At 59.7% G+C, this 16897-nt stretch overlaps 1 protein-coding gene across 3 annotated transcripts; it reads left to right on the top strand.

Moving 5' to 3' along the window:
- Positions 1-1468: 1468 nt before the first annotated feature.
- SGCA (sarcoglycan alpha) lies at positions 1469-13167 on the top strand. 3 transcript variants are annotated; one of them, XM_054709186.1, is made up of 10 exons: positions 1469-1526; positions 2313-2432; positions 2537-2691; positions 2844-2916; positions 3212-3410; positions 4806-4968; positions 5815-6023; positions 6220-6246; positions 12517-12709; positions 12981-13167. In XM_054709186.1, exons 1-9 carry the CDS (start codon positions 1490-1492, stop codon positions 12695-12697), a joined length of 1164 nt encoding a protein of 387 aa, XP_054565161.1. In that variant the 5' UTR covers positions 1469-1489; the 3' UTR covers positions 12698-12709; positions 12981-13167. The 3 variants fall into 3 exon arrangements, with proteins under 3 accessions (XP_054565161.1, XP_054565160.1, XP_054565162.1); XM_054709185.1 differs by having other exon boundaries at positions 5812-6023; XM_054709187.1 differs by lacking the exon at positions 2537-2691 and having other exon boundaries at positions 2313-2428; positions 5812-6023.
- The last annotated feature ends 3730 nt before the right edge of the window (positions 13168-16897 follow it).

Raw genomic sequence — 16897 nt, 5'->3', positions numbered from 1 at the left:
GTCGTTACCCGCCGGCACGCAAGCCCCACGCGGCCCGGAGCCCGTCACGTCCGCACCCTCGGGGCCCGCTCCCCGCAGCTGCTCCTTGAACGTGTGCTGACTTCATGATTTCGTGGGTCCCTCACAAGGACACCGAGAGGCGAGCGCTGCTCCTGCCAGTTTGTCGTCGTGGACCCAGAGCCTGGAGAGGGCAAGGGGCTCGTGCAAGGCCACGTCTGCAGGAAGGGGTCCAGGGGGCTCCATGCCCAGGCCTGCGGGCCTCAGCCTGAGTCCCCTCCCCTGTCTCTTCCTGGCGGGGCCTGGCCCAGGCCCCTCTCTCTTTTCTGACCTGGGTCCACGATGGAGGTGCTTGGTCTGGGGATGAGAGCTGGGGAGCAGGCACCCGCGTGTGCTGTGGAGGAAGCTGTCACCTTGTCCCTTACACCTGCCGGTTGCCAGGACCTGGACCAGGTGCAGGGATGCAGAGGTGAGAGCCGAGTTCACCCCAAACGCCGCCGTGCGGCTGGGCTGTCACGGGGGCGAAGGGCCCTCTGCTGGGCCTAGGGGAGGGAGAGAGGCTCAGGGGGGAGGGGATGTCTGTGCTGAGTCGTGAGGGGTGAGTGGCAGTTTGCCTGATGGCCGAGGGCAGGAAGGGAACTCCCGGCAGAGGGCACAGCTTGGGCAAAGGTGTGCAGGCTGCGGAGGAGGGTATCCGATTAGAAGGCAGCAGAGTGAGGCTGGGCAGGGTCCTGCATGTGTGTGTGTGTGTGTGTGTGTGTGTATGGGTGTGTGTGGGGGTGTGAGTATGGGTGTGTGTGTATATGGGTGTATGTGTGTGTGTGTGTGTGTGTGTGTGTGTGTATATGGGTGTATGTGTGTATGGGTGTGTGTGTATATGGGTGTATGTGTGTGTGTGTGTGTATGGGTGTGTGTGTATGGGTGTGTGTATGGGTATGTGTGTGTATGGGTGTGTGTATGGGTATGTGTGTGTGTGTGTATGGGTGTGTGTGTGTGTGTGTGTGGTGTGTGTGGTGTGTATGGGTGTGTGTGTGTGTATGGGTGTGTGTGTATGTGTGTGTGTGGGTGTGTGTGTATAGGTGTATGTGTGTGTATGGGTGTGTGTATGGGTGTATATGTGTGTATGGGTGTGTGTGTGTGTGTGTGCTGGGGGCGGGGGGGAGGGGGGGAGGGGGATTCTAGGCAGGATGGTCAGGAACAGGAAAGGCCGAAGGCCAGCAGCAGCTGGAGCCCAGGGCAGTGGGAGCATTACGGTTTTGGGGGGCACTGTGGTTGTCAGGTTGGGGGTAGAAAACATGCTCTGGCCACCGGGAGCGGGTGGTTGAGGGAACCCTGCCATGTGAGGAGCGTGTCCATCCTAGAGACAGGGCCTGCTCTGCGTGGGGTGTGGGGACGGGGAGGGCTCCGGCTGCTCTGGGACACCTCCCTTCCCTCCCCGCCCCTCCTCCCGCTCCTGTCTCTGTCACTCACAGGCGGCCGGGCCGGGGCAGTCATGGCCGCAGCGCTGCTCTGGATCCCTTTCCTTGCCGGCAAGTTGGGGCCTTCTTCAGGGAGAGGCCGGCATGAGGGGAGGACGCAGAGGCAGTTCCTCGGGGAGGGCTCGCGTGGGAGGCGGGGGCCAGGAGGACTTGGGGTGTTCATGTTGTTGCTGGTGGGGGAATCCAGGGTCCTGGGGCTAGGAGCTGGGCCCTGGGACGCAGGCTCTGCTGGCCCTGCGCGGTGGGTGTCCTGGGCCGGCTGCGGTGGGCCTGAGAGGGCAGGCCCCGAGAGTCGCGGGCCCTTTAATGGGCTGACTGGCCGGCTTCTTCAGGCTCAGGCTAAATTTGGCCCTGGGCGGGTGTGGGGCCTGCGGGATCCCCTTTGCTCAGCTCCTAGTAGCCGCTAGCAGGGGCCCTGATCCCCTGCTATTAGGGAAGGTGGGTGAGGGCCCCAGAATGCCCACCCTCCTCCTGCAAAGGCTCCTTCCCTCCCCCCCCCCCTCCAGGCCCCTGGACAGTCAGCATGGGATTCTCTTCTAAGTGCTCTTACCACACACGCCCCACCCCTCCCAGCCAGACACCAGCCTCTGCCCTCTGTGACCCCACCAGGGCCTCCGAGGGGGCGTGGGGAGCTCCATGGTTCCCCAGCCTCAGCTCCGGTCTCCTCATGCGGCACCGCCGGGGCTCGGTCCCCTCCTGGGAGCCAGTGGAGGGGCCCTCTGCTCTCACATGCTTCTCCTGTCCCCGAGGGGCGCCAGGGGCGTGGTGGGGAAGGGGAGCAGATCCCGTGTCCCCGACTGAGGCTCAGGCCAGTTTGGGGGCTGTGGGTCCCCGCAGGTCTCCTGGCAGGGCTGGGGCGCGCGGAGGCCCCGCAGACCACCCTGCGCCCGGCCGTGGGCCGCCTCTTCGTGCACACCTTGGACCGTGAGACCCCCCCGCGCCTCCCTGAGCACGTGGGTGAGAGGAGCCTCGTGGACCTGGGGTGGGGGTGTGGGGGTGCCTGGCCCAGGGCTGGTGAAGGCTCCTGTCACAGGCCCAATCCCTTTCTTCCCTCCCACCAGCTGTCCCGCCCACTGTCCCGGTCACCTACCACGCCCACCTCCAGGGCCACCCAGACCTGCCCCGGTGGCTCCGCTATACCCAGCGCAGCCCCCACCACCCCGGCTTCCTCTACGGGAGCCCCACCCCAGAAGATCGCGGCCGCCAGGTCATTGAGGTACCCGCAGGGCCCCGGGGGCGGGGTCATGTCGTGTGCATCAGGGACAGGCCTCTAACTGGGTGATCGCGCAGTCGTCGCCTGCCAGGCCCCAGCTGCCCGGCCTTTCTCCCCTCGCCCCACCGCTCTGGCCTCTTCCCCGTCCCCTGCAGGTCATAGCCTACAACCGGGACAGCTTCGACACCACCCAGCAGAGACTAGTGCTCTTGATTGGAGACCCAGAAGGTACCACCTACCCCGCCCCACCAACGCCAGTCTTGGGGGATCTCCCCTGGGAGGGGGTGTGTGGAAGGAAAGACTTGGAGAGAAGTGGGGAGCAGGGCATCCTGGGAGGCCTCGGGGGTTGTATCCTTGGCTGCTCTGCTGGCCGTCCGTCTGTGGGTTTGGGGCCTGTGATGTATGGGGTGTGAAGGAGGAAGGAAGGAGTCTGAGGAGGTCGAGGGAGGAGCTTGGGTGGGGAGGTTGGGAAGGATCAGCGCAGGGCGGGGTGCAGCCTGAGGTGCCCACCTGGCCCTTCCAGCCCCCCTGCTGCCATACCAGGCCGAGTTCCTGGTGCGCAGCCACGACGTGGAGGAGGTGCTGCCCTCGACCCCTGCCAGCCGCTTCCTCATAGCCTTGGGGGGCCTCTGGGAGCCAGCAGAGCTCCAGCTGCTCAACATCACCTCCGCCTTGGACCGTGGGGGCCGTGTCCCCCTTCCCATCGAGGGCCGCAAGGAAGGGTAGGCGTGTGACCCCGGAGGGCTTCCTGAAGGAGGAGGCACCTTGCCTCCCGTCTGGGTAGTAGGCATAGAACGTGGGTCTCCCTAATTTCCAGGCGGGGCTTTACCCACCTTTGCACCCACCCGCTCAGCACGGTTCTGCATAGTTTCCCCACAAACATCTTCGCCAGACGCATCTGGCCACCAGCATTTTTGCTGCAAACATGTTTCCTGCCTAACTAACTATCCACGAGGCAATTTCACCATAAAAGATAAAAGAATGAAGAATAAGAGAGGCATATTAAAAAGGATATAAAGAAACATGAAAAATGCCCTGACTGGTGTGGCTCAGTGGATAGAGCGTCGGCCTGCAGACTGGAAGGTCCCAGGTTCGATTCCGGTCAAGGGCCCGTACCTTGGTTGCGGGCACATCCCCAGTGGGGAGTGTGCAGGAGGCAGCTGATCGATGTTTCTAACTCTCTACCCCTCTCCCTTCCTCTTTGTAAAAAATCAATAAAATGTATTTTTTAAAAAAGAAACATGAAAACTTATAACAAAAGACTTTATTGCGGAAAAACAAAATTACATTGTTTTTGGAGTCTTTGTTCATATGATTATACATTTCTTTTTTTTTTTTTTTGCTTGATGACTAGTCTTGTTCCGCATGGAATTTTTTTTTGTTCCACTAAAATTTCGTCCTTAATTAAGAGAGGCATCAGTTTCCAACTAAAGAATCGATCATCAATGCTCCCGAGGACTTGTGAACTGGACGCTGCCCCCTCTGTTTGTGTAGCGTGGTAGCTGTTGGTTTGGACAGGCGGGAAGGACTACATTCACCAACGGATTTGCAAACGGAGATGTGACCCTTTTCTCGTAGAGCGTGACACCTGGCTGTTGTCATCCACTATTTTCAGACCCACACGTCTACTTAAGGGTCAGGATTTGTATAAAAATGGGAGTCCTGGGAGAACGTTGTCAACGGAGAAGTGAAACCAGACTGAAAATACGTGAAGTCTGCCCCACCGTCAAAGGGCCTTACGGTCAATTAGCGATGCGGAGAGCAGGGGCAGCGAAGATGTTTACGGGGAAACGTTGGACGCGCCTCACCAGGCCCGTCTACACCTCCCAGCTCCCCTCCACTGCCCACTTCCCTCTGGCCACGCCCTTCCCCCCTCTTGCCCCTCCTGCACCCAAACCCTGGTTATCCTGAACTCCCGCTTCCTGTGCCCAGGGGGCCATAAAAGGCCCATCCTTGTAAAGGACATTCGTGGGGGGGGGGATAAGGCCCCCAGAAGACGGGACCGCTCTGTGTGCTCTCACCGTAACCCCGGCTTTCAGGGTGGCCTTGTGACCCCCCATCTCAGTGCTCGGTGACACCCTCCCAATGTGCTGACGGTGGCTTCTGTCTGGGTCCAGGGTGTACATCAAGGTGGGCTCCGCCTCGCCCTTCTCCACCTGCCTGAAGATGGTGGCGTCTCCCGACAGCCACGCTCGCTGTGCCCAGGGCCAGCCTCCGCTTCTGTCCTGCTACGACACCTTGGCATCCCACTTCCGAGTTGACTGGTGCAACGTGTCCCTGGTGAGGAGGGACCCTGGCTCTGGGGGGGTGGGGGGTGGGGATGGGGCGTGGCCCCCATGACAGTCTGCTCCCTGCCCCTACCCATCCCAGTCTCCTCTATTCTACCTTTTTCTCTGATTATCTGCCCGCCTCTTTCATCTTTCAAACACACACACACACACACACACACACACACACACACACACACACACACTCTCTTCCACTTTCTACCAAAAGAGGGCGACAGAGTCCATAACCCAGAGATCTCTGGTTCCTCAACTCCCACAATGCAGCTCCCCACCAAGGGCCTCTGGGTGACAGCTGCCTGCTTCCGTCTAAGGTGTCCCCGAGTCAATCTGCCTGCGGTGAGGAGCAGGGAGTTCTCGCTGGGTGTGGAGGTAGCCCAGGTCCCTAGCCGCCTCTGTGCCTGTGAATTGACCAACAGCGCAGCCAGGGACGGGTGATCGGCAACATTCTTGAGCCCTTGCTATGTGCCGGACACATTACATTCAACCAGCCGTATTCTTAACGCCGCCCCAGGAGACCGGTTAGCCATCCAGCTTCACAGGTTGGGATGCTGACGCCCCTCGAGGGAAGTCATCCCAGCCAAGCACTTGTCTGAGTCAGGATTCAAACCCAGGCAGTTGGACCCTGGAGCTGCACTCTAACCATTGTGCGGCCCTGCCTCTCTGAAAATTTATCTCCTGGCTCCCAGTCCAGTGCTTGTCCTGCTGGGTCACCAGAGCTGCCCCTTCCAGGGTCGGCTGGGGCAGTAGATAGTGGCGCCCCGGGGTCACTGCCCTGCGCCCCCGGGGGTCCGTGCGTCCATCCAGCTGCTCCTGGGTCAGTGCTGGGCTCTCTGAGCAGGTGGATAAGTCAGTGCCAGAGCCCGCAGACGAGGTGCCCACCCCAGGCGACGGGATCCTGGAACGTGACCCCTTCTTCTGCCCGCCCACCGAGGCCACGGCCCGAGACTTCCTGGCCGACGCGCTGGTCACCCTCCTGGTGCCCCTGCTGGTGGCCCTGCTGCTCACCCTGCTGCTGGCCTACGTCATGTGCGGCCGCAGGGAGGGACGGTGAGCGTGGGGGCAGGGGCAGCGGGCGGGTCCTCCGTCGTGGGACCCTTGTGGCACCTGCACTCTGTGGGGACCCAGACCCCTCAGGGAGGGAGGTACTCAGCCAGGAAAGGAGAGGGGGCCCCTTTCTAGGTCCTGCCTGGCACCGGGAGGGGGTTGTGGATAACGGTTAACCCCTTTCCCTGCCTTTCCACAGGCTGAAGAGAGACCTGGCCACCTCTGAGTGAGTAAGGGAAAGCGGGGGGCTGGGTGGGAGCCCCCTGCCCTGGGTGGGACCCTTCCACCTCCATGAGCAGCATAGACAAACCAGATCATTCTGAGACGAGGGGCCACCCTTGGCCCCTGAAGCCCAGCCCTGGCTGGCCGGACGCTGGGCCCGACCTCGCCTGACCTCGCCTTTGATTGTTTGGTCTCCATGGAAGAGTCTAATGTGGGAGGGGAGCAGGGGAAGGGACCTGGAGAAACAGCTGAGAGACCTTCAGCACACTCACACTCACACCTACACCCACACCCACACACCCACACCCATGCCCACACACACACACACACACACACACTCACACTCACACCTACACCCACACCCACACACCCACACCCACACTCACACTCACCCACATCCACACACACACCCACACCCACACTCACACTCACACCTACACCCACACCCACACCCACGCCCACACACCCACACCCACACACCCACACTCACACCCACACCCACACTCACCCATACTCACACCCACACCACACCCACATTCACACCCACATTCATACCCACACTCACACTCACACCCACACCCACACTCACACCCACACTCACCCACACTCACACCCACACCCACACTCACACCCACACCCCCACTCACCCACACCCACACTCACCCACACCCACACTCACACCCACACCCACACTCACACCCACATTCACACCCACACCACACACACCCATACCCACACACACCCATACCACACCCACATTCACACCTACACTCACACCCACACACTCACGCCCACACTCACACACCCACACCACACGCCCACACTCTCACCCACACCCACACTCACACCCACACACTCACACCCACACTCACACCCACACCACACGCCCACACTCTCACCCACACCCACACTCACACCCACATTCACACCCACACTCACACCCACACTCACTTCGCTGTGGCACTTGGGCTTCAGGCGGGTCCTGCCACACAATCACTGTGACCCGTTCTGGCCTCGGTCGCTCTGCTGTGGTTGGACTAACTAATGTTCGTGGATGCTTTCAATGCCCCCCGCCCTTCCCAATCCACCTCAGCCTTGTTTTGCCCAGGTTTCCCCCACCCCGGGCCTTAACCCCTCCTCCAGGCCCCAGACCTCTCCCTTTCCCACTCCCTTGAACCCCAAAGATTCCAGGAGGCAGGCGTTAAATAAGGCTCCTTTTATTCCCACTCTCTGAGCCTGTCGCGGGCCTGGCCCCTCTGTTTGCTTGCTGGGCCTGCCTCCTTAAGTGCGGGGGCATTTGGCCACCCTGCGAGCCCCCTTGATGAGCTGCTTGTGCCCCTGCTTGGAAGTCAGTAGAAACCTGCGCTGCCCAGACCGTGGCTTCCCCAGCTGTCGGCGCTGCCTCTGCCGCCCCCGCCTCTTGGCGTCGAGCTTGAAGCTGGAGGCGTGCTTCTTGCCCATGCGGAAGGAGCCCGAGGCGCCCTTGCTGGTCACCTGCCTGAGCATGCCCTTGTCCACCAGCCCCTTCAGCACCTTCTTGAAACGCCAGTCGTTGCGGGTCATGTTGTAGCCCGTGGTGATGAGAGCCTTCTTCAGGGTGGCCAGGGACACGCGGTTGCGCGTCCCCTTGTCTGCCATGACCTTCAGGATCACCTTGGAGATGCTGGGCTTCTTGTGGGCTTGGGGGCAGGCGTGGTGCCCAGTCTCGCTCTTGCTAGGGACTCCGGACCCACCGGCCTGCTGGCCCGCGCTCAGGCCACTGTTGGAAGCCAAGGGCGTGGTGGAGGGTGGCATCGTCGTGTCTTTCTGCATCTCTTCCTGGGGTGGGTGAAGGGCACTGGGCGCGAGGACCTCCAGGATGGCGGCTAGAAATCTCCACGGGGTGGCTCCTTGGTGGGTGGGGGGGTCCTAGCTCTGTTCCCGTCAGAGGCTTCCTCCGAGGGCTCTGGCCCGAGCCTTCCCTGGGTGGCCAGGAGGAGGACCAAGGATGATCACCCACGGCTGGTCTCAGCAGACTTGTGCCTCTGGCGCAGGGGGTGGTAAGGTTATTTCTGTAGTGACCTCAGAGGGACATTATGAGGCCACCAGAATCCTGTGAGGGTCACAGTGGCCCCACTGTTCACTCCTGGGGCGGGGCAGACAGGAGATGCCAGACAGTGGGCATCTGACTTGCCAGGTCTCTGGGAAGAAGGGCTGTAGACCCACACGTGTATACATGTATATGTGTGAGTGCCAGCAGATTTCAGGGTGTTCTGAGCCCCCCGTTTTTTTTAAAACAAATCTTTTTATTGATCTTTAGAGATGGGGAATGGAGAGACGGGGTGGGGAGGGAGAGAAACACTGTTTGTTGTTCAACTTATTTGTGCACTCATTGGCTGATTCTTGTATGTACCCTGACTGGGGATCGAACCCGCAACCTTGGCAAGTTGGGACGATGCTCTAACCCTGTGGTCGGCAAACTGCGGCTCGCGAGCCACATGCGGCTCTTTGGTCCCTTGAGTGTGGCTCTTCCACAAAATACCACGGCCTGGGCGAGTCTATTTTGAAGAAGTGGCGTTAGAAGAAGTTTAAGTTTAAAAAATTTGGCTCTCAAAAGAAATTTCAATCGTTGTTCTGTTGATATTTGGCTCTGTTGACTAATGAGTTTGCCGACCACTGGGCTAACCAACTGAGCTACCTGGCCAGGGCTGAGCCCCCAGTTTTAAACCCATCATTTTGACCCCACCATCTCAACCCATTGATCAACTCCCTTTACAAAGCAATGAACAGGCTTTTTCCCCTCTATTTTCCTTTTTATTTGATAGATGTTTCCCCATGGAGGTCAGTGATTTTCTTTTTTTCTTTTCTTCTTTTAAATATATTCCACTGACTTTTTACAGAGAGGAAGGGAGAGGGACAGAGAGCTAGAAACATCGATGAGAGAGAAACATCCATCAGCTGCCTCCTGCACACCCCCTACTGGGGATGTGCCTGAAACCAGGGTACATGTCCTTGACCGGAATCGAACCCGGGACCCCTCAGTCCGCAGGCCGATGCTCCATCCACCGAGCCAAACTGGCCGGGGCGGAGATCAGTGATTTTCTATGTCAATTTTACAAGGAGGTTTTGTTCCTCCGTTTCTTGTGGCCTCTGCCAGCGTGACTGGAGGCATTCTCTTCTGAGCAGCCCTTTCCGCCGCGTCCGGCCGGCCCGTGTTGTAGCTCTCATGGCGTCAGGACCCCCTGCTGCCTCCACCAGTTTTCAATCAATAACCGATCTGACCTTGTGCGATGTTAGCCCTTGTGGGGTTGGACTTTCTATTGATTTATTTCTACAAAATCCCGCCCCCCGCCCCTTGTTCAGTCACTACCACTTTTCAGATTATCTTCAAATTGTGATTCTGCTGCTCGCTCTTCACTGTGTCAGATTCACTGGGCGGAAAGCCCTGCGGTCTCTTTGACCCTCTCCTGTGGTCCGCGTGGTGGAGAGTGTGTGTGTGTGTGTGTGTGTGAGTGTGTGTGTGTGTGTGTGTGTGTGTGTGAGTGTATAAGTGTGTGTGTGTGTGTGAGTGTGAGTGTGTGTGTGAGTGTAGAAGTGTGTGTGTGTGTGTGAGTGTGTGTGTGTGAGTGTATAAGTGTGTGTGTGAGTGTATAAGTGTGTGTGTGTGTGTGTGTATAAGTGTGTGTGTGTGAGTGTGTGTATGTGTGAGTGTGTGTGTGTGTGTGAGTGTGTGTGAGTGTGTGTGAGTGTATAAGTGTGTGTGAGTGAGTGTGTGTGTGTATGTGAGTGTATAAGTGTGTGTGTGAGTGTGTGTATGTGTGAGTGTGTGTGTGTATAAGTGTGTGTGTGAGTGTGTGAGTGTGTGTGAGTGTGTGAGTGTATAAGTGTGTGTGTGAGTGTATAAGTGTGTGTGTGTGTGAGTGTGTGTTTGTGTGTGTGAAGCCTGCCCCTGTGTCCCTTCACCTGCCCCAGTGCTGATTGGAAGGGCTGTGGGGAAAGGCGCCTCCGCTCTGGCTCCGGCTCCTGCTCTGGAAAAACATCCGCAGAACATTTCCCACCTGCGTGTGTTGCCAGAGTAATGAGACCCAGATGTGGGGCTGGGAGTGGGGAGGGGGCCCATGATCGAAGGCCCTCCTCCCCACGGGGGCATTACCTGCCGGCTCTCAGCACCCATACACCCCTTGCTCCCTTTCCCCCTCAGGCTCTCCTTGCCTGGGAATGGAAAATTGTGTTTTGGACGATTCCGCTTGCCAAATTCCAGACTCAAGAGCTCATTGTGACCCTCCCCTAGCCTTAGAGGGTGACTCCGCCTCCTCCCTGCGGCCAGACAGCACTATGTCCTACTCCGGCCCCCTCCTCCCCCCAGGAGTGCGGCCCATTCAGCAGGAAGCTGAGCGTCCTTCCTGGAGTCTGATCTGCAGGCTCTAGCTGGAGTCTGTGTCCACTAATCGAGGCTTGGACACGAATGGGGATCACTTGTCCTCCCCCAGTTGATCCGTAACCCAATGGCAGGTAGGGTTGCTTTCCTCTTATGTGGGACCCCACCCCTTTAAGGAAACCAATGCTTATTGTTTGTAATGAAAAGTCCGGGCTGTCTGTCTGACGTGACAACCAGGTAGTCTGGGAAAATGTCTACAGGCTGGCGTCCCCCTCCCCCCACCCCCCCCTGCCCCCAATGTGGGTGGGTTTGTGTAGAAGGAATTGGAATCATCCCTCCACTGAAGGCCAAGCTCATCAGGCCTCCCTGCACAGAGGCCAATGGGCTGACCTAATACAGTGACACCAGGGATAGTAACAGCAATGGAAGGCTCCCCGTAACAGCAGCTACCACCGGCTACGCGCTGACCAGGAGACGTCCCAAGTGTTTTTCCTGTATTAACTGATTTAATTCACACAACAGTTCGCATTGCCGTTGAGGAAACGGCGGCACAGAGAGGTTAAGTCACTTGCACAAGGTCACACAGCCTGTAAGCAGTGGAACCCAAGCCCAAAGCAAGTCTTCATGCTTCACCGAGGTGCTGCCCCACTTCTCAGAATGAACTAAAGCTCGCCCCTCGAGGGCAGAAAGTAAGCCCATGAGAACGTCAAATGAGAATGAGGCTTCTGAGGAGGAACTGGAGCTAGGGCTCAGGAAGGACTTCCCCAGGGTATGGCCATCAGTCCACTCAGGCCTGTGGAGGGTGGGGCCTGGCACAGGCCTCAAGGAGCCTTGGTTTGAAGCAAAGATAGGGAGACAGATTCAGAGTCTGGAGCTCATCAGCGCTGGGGGCTGACTGGGGGGTGGGGCGGGTGAGGGGGGGTCAAGGTACGAAGGAAGAGGAGGTCAGGTCTGAGCAACCAAAAGGTGACTCAGTTGAGGCCTGGCGGGACTTGGGGAAACAGCTTGGATGAAAGCCAGGGGGTAGGAAAAGGTGGAGGGCATAGGTCTGCCAGCCTGGGGCAGGGATGGGGAGGGGACGAGAATTGGATGTTCAGTGGTGGGAGCGAGTATTAGGGGAGAGAGCCGAGTGGTGGATGGGACCTAGAGGGCCATCTATATATATAAAAGCCTAAGCAACCGGTCCACTGTTGACCATTCGACCGTTCGCTATGACTTGCACTGACCACCAGGAGGCAGATGCTCAACGCACAGGCATGGGAACATGGGACAGACTGATGAATCTCTGAGGGAAGGGGGGAGGGGGAAGGGCGGGAAGAGATTAACCAAAGATTTTATATGCATACTAGAGGCCCAGTGCATGGATTCGTGCACTGGTGGGGTCCCTTGGCCTGACCTGTGGGGATCGGGCTGAAACCGGCAATCCGACATCCCCTGGATTGCGAGAGGGCACAGGCCAGGCCAAGGGACTAGTTAGAATATAAAAACAGGAAATAAAGCCCAGGAAATGCTGGCCTCTGGAAATATATATCCACTGTGGTGTCTACTCATGTCTTAGCATCTTGGGAGCTCCTGCCACCTGCCGGGCACTTTTCTAAACACTCATTTAATCCCTCAGCAACCCTAGGAGGTAGCTGTATTATTAGCCCCATTTTACAGCTGAGGAAACTGAGACGCAGAAGGGTTAAGCAACTTGTGGAGGACATAGAGCTTTGAATCCAGGCTGTCTACACCCAGAACCCCTGCCTCAGTCATAGGCCACAGAGCTGGCACCACAGAACGTCCTGTTTGCCCTCCCTCCACCCATCACGTGTGCGAGTCCCCCCCACATAACGGTAGGGAAGACTGTAGGGTGGCTCAGAGGCAGTGCCAGGCTGGACCCCAAAGTTGATGACTCTGCTGGTTCTCTGCCCCCAGCATCCAGATGGTCCACCACCGCACCATCCGAGGGAACACAGAGGAGCTGCGACAGATGGCAGCTAGCCGAGAGGTGCCCAGGCCCCTCTCCACCCTGCCTATGTTCAACGTGCGCACAGGCGAGCGGCTGCCGCCCCAGGTGGACAGCGCCCAAGTGCCCCTCATCCTGGACCAGCACTGAGGGCCCGCCCAGGTGGGTCCAGCTGGGCAGCGCCAGCCTCATTCCTGGGAACAAGATGGCCTTTGTCTCGAGGTTGGGGCAGGTGGAGGGGGACGGAAGAGGTCAAGGGAGGGACACACAGACCTGCCCACCCACTGAGGCAGCAGTGAGGGGTTGCTCAGCAGTGCCAGGTCCAGGCCCCCCAGTGCCAAGCACTCGTGGTCAGAGTGTCAGGGTGGGGAAGGCAGGAGGACCAGGGCCTGGACCTCCCAACCCCCACTCTCTCCCCACTCCGCTGCTCCAGCTCCAGCCTTGGCCTCCTCCTCCCTTCTGCCCTGACTCACGGAGCAGCCGCCACCCAGGGCCACATCCTTCCTCCTGATTCCGGCTCCCGGTCCGATGGGCTCCAGGCTTGGAACAAGCAGAGAGAGGAGGGGGGCGGGCAGGTGAGGGTGTCTGGGGTCAGGGCGCCCAGAATAAATGCCTGCAGCTCTGCCATCTACTGCTGCCCGTGCCTTCTTCTCAGCGGCCCCCCCCGTGCCCCTCATTGCCTTGGGGGGCTGATGGGTTAGGACCAAGTGGGCAGCCCCTGTCTGATGGTGGGGGCTCCTGGTCAAGGATTCCCGAGGAGGGCCGAGTCTCTGAACCTGTCCCAGTGTCCAGAAACAGATGGGCAAGGGCCCCCAAATTGTCCTACTCCTTTCTCTCTCTCCCCAGAATCCCTACCTTCAAAACCTGCCCTGAATCCATCCCCTCCTCACGGCCTCCACTTGCCAGTCCTGCACCAGGCTCTCTCTCCTGGACCCCAGAAACAGCCTCCCCTTGCCCTCCCTGCCTCCTCCCCGCCCCCCGCCCCCCGGCTCGTCTCCAACAGCAGCCAAGCCCATCCTTTAAGAGGAAAAATCAGGGGGTCTTGCCCTGTGCTCTCACCTCTGAGCTGGGGTGCAGAACCTGTCCACCTCTCGGACCTCAGCACCCACCCTCCCTGCACGCACCGGCCCCAGCCGCACTGCCTCCTAACACACTCGTGTTAGGCCCTGGCCTCCGAGGCTCCCTCTGCCAGGAACCCCGAGTCCCCCGAGTCCACACAGCTACCTCTCATTGCAACGTCAGATCCTCAGAGAGGCCGACCCTCCTCAGAGAGCTCTCCAGCCCAGCCTCAGGGCTCGGAAGAGCTGTTCTGTGTGGTGCCTTGCTGGGGTCCTCATTCCCGGGGGGCAGGATGCCGTGTGCCCCTAGGGGGCGCAGAGCCTGCACACAGTAGGCCCTCTGGAAAGAGGCTCTGAAGGAATGCAGGTCTGGGTTGCTCAGAGCTGGGCAAAGAGGGTGCGCAAGGCCATCGCTAACGTTCCTAGCATCGTGTTCCGGTCCCCTCCCCGCTGGGCCTCCCGTAGCCTCCGTTAGTTAATCCCATAGGCACCGGGGGCGCTGGCAGGGGCTCCGTGTCGGCACTGCGTGTGCTCAGTAGACGTCTGTCTTTGGGTGTCCACCGCCCAGCACGTGGGTTCTCTGGCAAGCAGGTGCCTCTGATTTCTCATTCGCAATTTCCTCCTTTTCCCGGGGCCCCTCATCTGGCCAAACCAGGAGCTGCAGGGAACCTGCTCAGATTGGAGCAGCCGGCCTGGGGCGCTCGTCCTTGAATCCTTCCCCCTGGAGGAGGGGGCTCCCTCTGTGCTCCCACTCGGGCCTCGGGCTCTTCCTATGCCAGCGGGCGGGGGGGGGGCGGGGGGGAGCTCAAGGCCAGCCCCTCACTTCCCTCTGCTTCCCTGCTCGGCCTTGGATGTTGGCAGCGCCTTCCTCCCTGCTCAGCTCCAAGCAGCACACGGAAGCCTGGCTGCCGGCCTGGGAGGAAGTGGCCCAGACAAGTAGCTGGGAGGGTGGCGTGACCACACAGGACATCGAGCTGTGCTGGGTCACACGCGCACGCACGCCCAGCCACCCTGGCAGCACAGGGGAGGGCACAGGCACACTCGGCACCCCTGTACTCACTGCGGGGTAGGATTCCACTGGGCAGTCAGTCCTACCCCTCCCTACCCCACCCCACCCCACCCACCGCCGAGGACACAGCCACAGTGTCCCCACCATCTCCGCCAGGAGACTCCACCTCACGCCTCGCTCCACCTCGGCTCCTGCGATCCCTCAGCTGGCACGGCCCACGTGGCCCAGGGAGTGGCCTCCACCTTCACCCTAACAGCCCCACACGTGGCCTGACTCCAGACGTTTCCTCACTGCCTCTCGATCGGCGAGGAGGATCCCCGCCGGACGTGGGACAGGGGCACCGCCCACGGTCGGCCCAGCCCTCACACCCACACTTCTCCTTTATTCGCGAAACACGCACACACTTCATTTCACGAGAGCGCCCTTGGTGTGCTGTTGGGGTTCGGGGGTCAGATGGAGCTCTAACACTTAGTTTACTCATAGACATTGATCACGGCTGCCTCGGGCCCTTGGGAGAATTTGGGAGGGCCCGGCGAGTGCCCGGCATCGGGGGCTCCCAAGCATGGAGACCTTATTACACCCAAGCGCTCACGCAATCACCCCCAAACCAGAGGTCCGTGGGGTCTCCCTGCCCCCTAAGCTCCAGGTGAAGTGGGCGCAGTGTCTGTTCTGCGCCCTGTGAAGAGTTCACGCTCTCCCCGTGAGTTGGGGGCGGAGGCTGAAACCCTGCCGCTCTGGGCCCTGGTCTGCTGCCCGCGCCGCCCCGTCTGGTGGGGCAGCTGCTGGCCCCCGAGGCCGCCGGGCATTTGAAATGTGTCCCGTCCACGTTGAGATGGGCTGCCCGTATAATGAAAATGGTAACACGGGGGGATATATTGGTTCCATAAAGTCTATGCTTACAATTAACGTCACCTGTTTCTTTTTATAGTTTTATTACGGCCGCTGGGAAATTACAACGACTAACGTGGCCCTCGCTGTATTTTGATTGGGCAGCGTGGGTTTCATGGCTCATCCTTATCTCCACTCCAGATTGACCCAAACCCAGAACCCAGCCCTTCCCCTTGCCTCCTCCAGGCCCGCTCACACCCGGCCTCTGTGCCTGCATCAGTTTTCCAAAGCCTTGGGGAGCGGGCAGGGGTTCCCCACGGCGTGAAGTCACCGAAAACTTGGTGACGCGGCCTCTTTATTCTAAGGAATGTGCTTTGCTCGCCGCTCCATCCCATCTTTCTCTTCCGCCCTCTGTCAGAGAAAACCCCACCTTCTCCAGCCCGCATGCACCGCACTCACCTCCCTCGGGCCTGGCCAGGGGCGTCCCCCGCAGAGCGTGGAGATCTCCGTGTGAGTGACAGTCCGATTGCCCTCCGAGACAGAGGCGCCTTCTCCCAGGGTCTTGCCCGCTGCTCCGTGGGCATTGCTCAGCCTACCTTGGTTCCCTCCGGGGCACACGCCCGGAAGGGGACACAGAGACACAGCCGCTCACGGGCCCTGGCGATCCACGGGCCCCGGGACTTCAGGACGGTGGTCTTCCCCCTGCCCAGCCTCTCCTAATCCCCCCCCCCCCCACTCCTTCCTGCTCCGCCCGCCCCTTCATCCTCATCACACAGCGGGCCCTCCCAGGCCCTGTCATACCTACTCACACACGTCCCCAATGCTAGACCCATGCCTTCTCAGCGCATACAGGGTCTCCTGCCACCGTGTGTGTGGGGGAAGCTGTCCCCGCATTTACAGACCCCTCACCCATTCCCCACACACCCACACACGTGCAAGGCCCCTGTGAACAAAGACGCAGTTGCTCCCAGGTGGGTGGCCACCCAGAGAGGGAGACATTCTCACCCACACAGTGTGGCTGGTTGGACCCTCTCACTCCCACCGCCTCCCACACTCACGGCCGCCACGCAGCCTCCTCCTTGGTGGGGTGGGGGGGGGGGTCTCAGCTTTGAGAGCAGCCCCACTCTCTCCCGTCCCACACTCTCCACACGCCCCTCACCTGAGGCTCCCACACTCCAGCTAGGGACCCCTCCTGGCTCCCCTTTTCTAAACCTCACCCAGCTCCGTCCAGGAAGGCCTGAGAGGTGCCTGGGAAGCTGCGGGGTAAGGAGCTGGGGAGGAGGGAGGGGAAAACCCACCGCATTTCGGTCGTAGAAAATCCTGCCAGCAGATGGGCTCACCTCACCAAAGGGACCCAGGATTCCGAGAGCAGGAAAAAATAAAACATCCAAACAAAGCCGCCTTCTTTTCCAGAATTTTCCATCTGGATCTGACTGAAAAGTCATCCACAGGATC

Source organism: Eptesicus fuscus, chromosome 20, assembly GCF_027574615.1.
Source record: "Eptesicus fuscus isolate TK198812 chromosome 20, DD_ASM_mEF_20220401, whole genome shotgun sequence".
Taxonomy (NCBI): Eukaryota; Metazoa; Chordata; class Mammalia; order Chiroptera; family Vespertilionidae; genus Eptesicus; species Eptesicus fuscus.
Note: the sequence above shows the minus strand (reverse complement) of the source record. Positions and strands in the feature narration are given on the sequence as shown.

Excerpts from the sequence above, each read along its gene's own strand:
- SGCA (XM_054709185.1), top strand. The coding sequence starts at position 1,490 with ATGGCCGCAGCGCTGCTCTGGATCCCTTTCCTTGCCG. Across the intron at positions 6,024-6,219 it reads TGCGGCCGCAGGGAGGGACG|GCTGAAGAGAGACCTGGCCA; the intron begins GTGAGCGTGGGG and ends GCCTTTCCACAG. Across the intron at positions 6,247-12,516 it reads AGAGACCTGGCCACCTCTGA|CATCCAGATGGTCCACCACC; the intron begins GTGAGTAAGGGA and ends CTCTGCCCCCAG.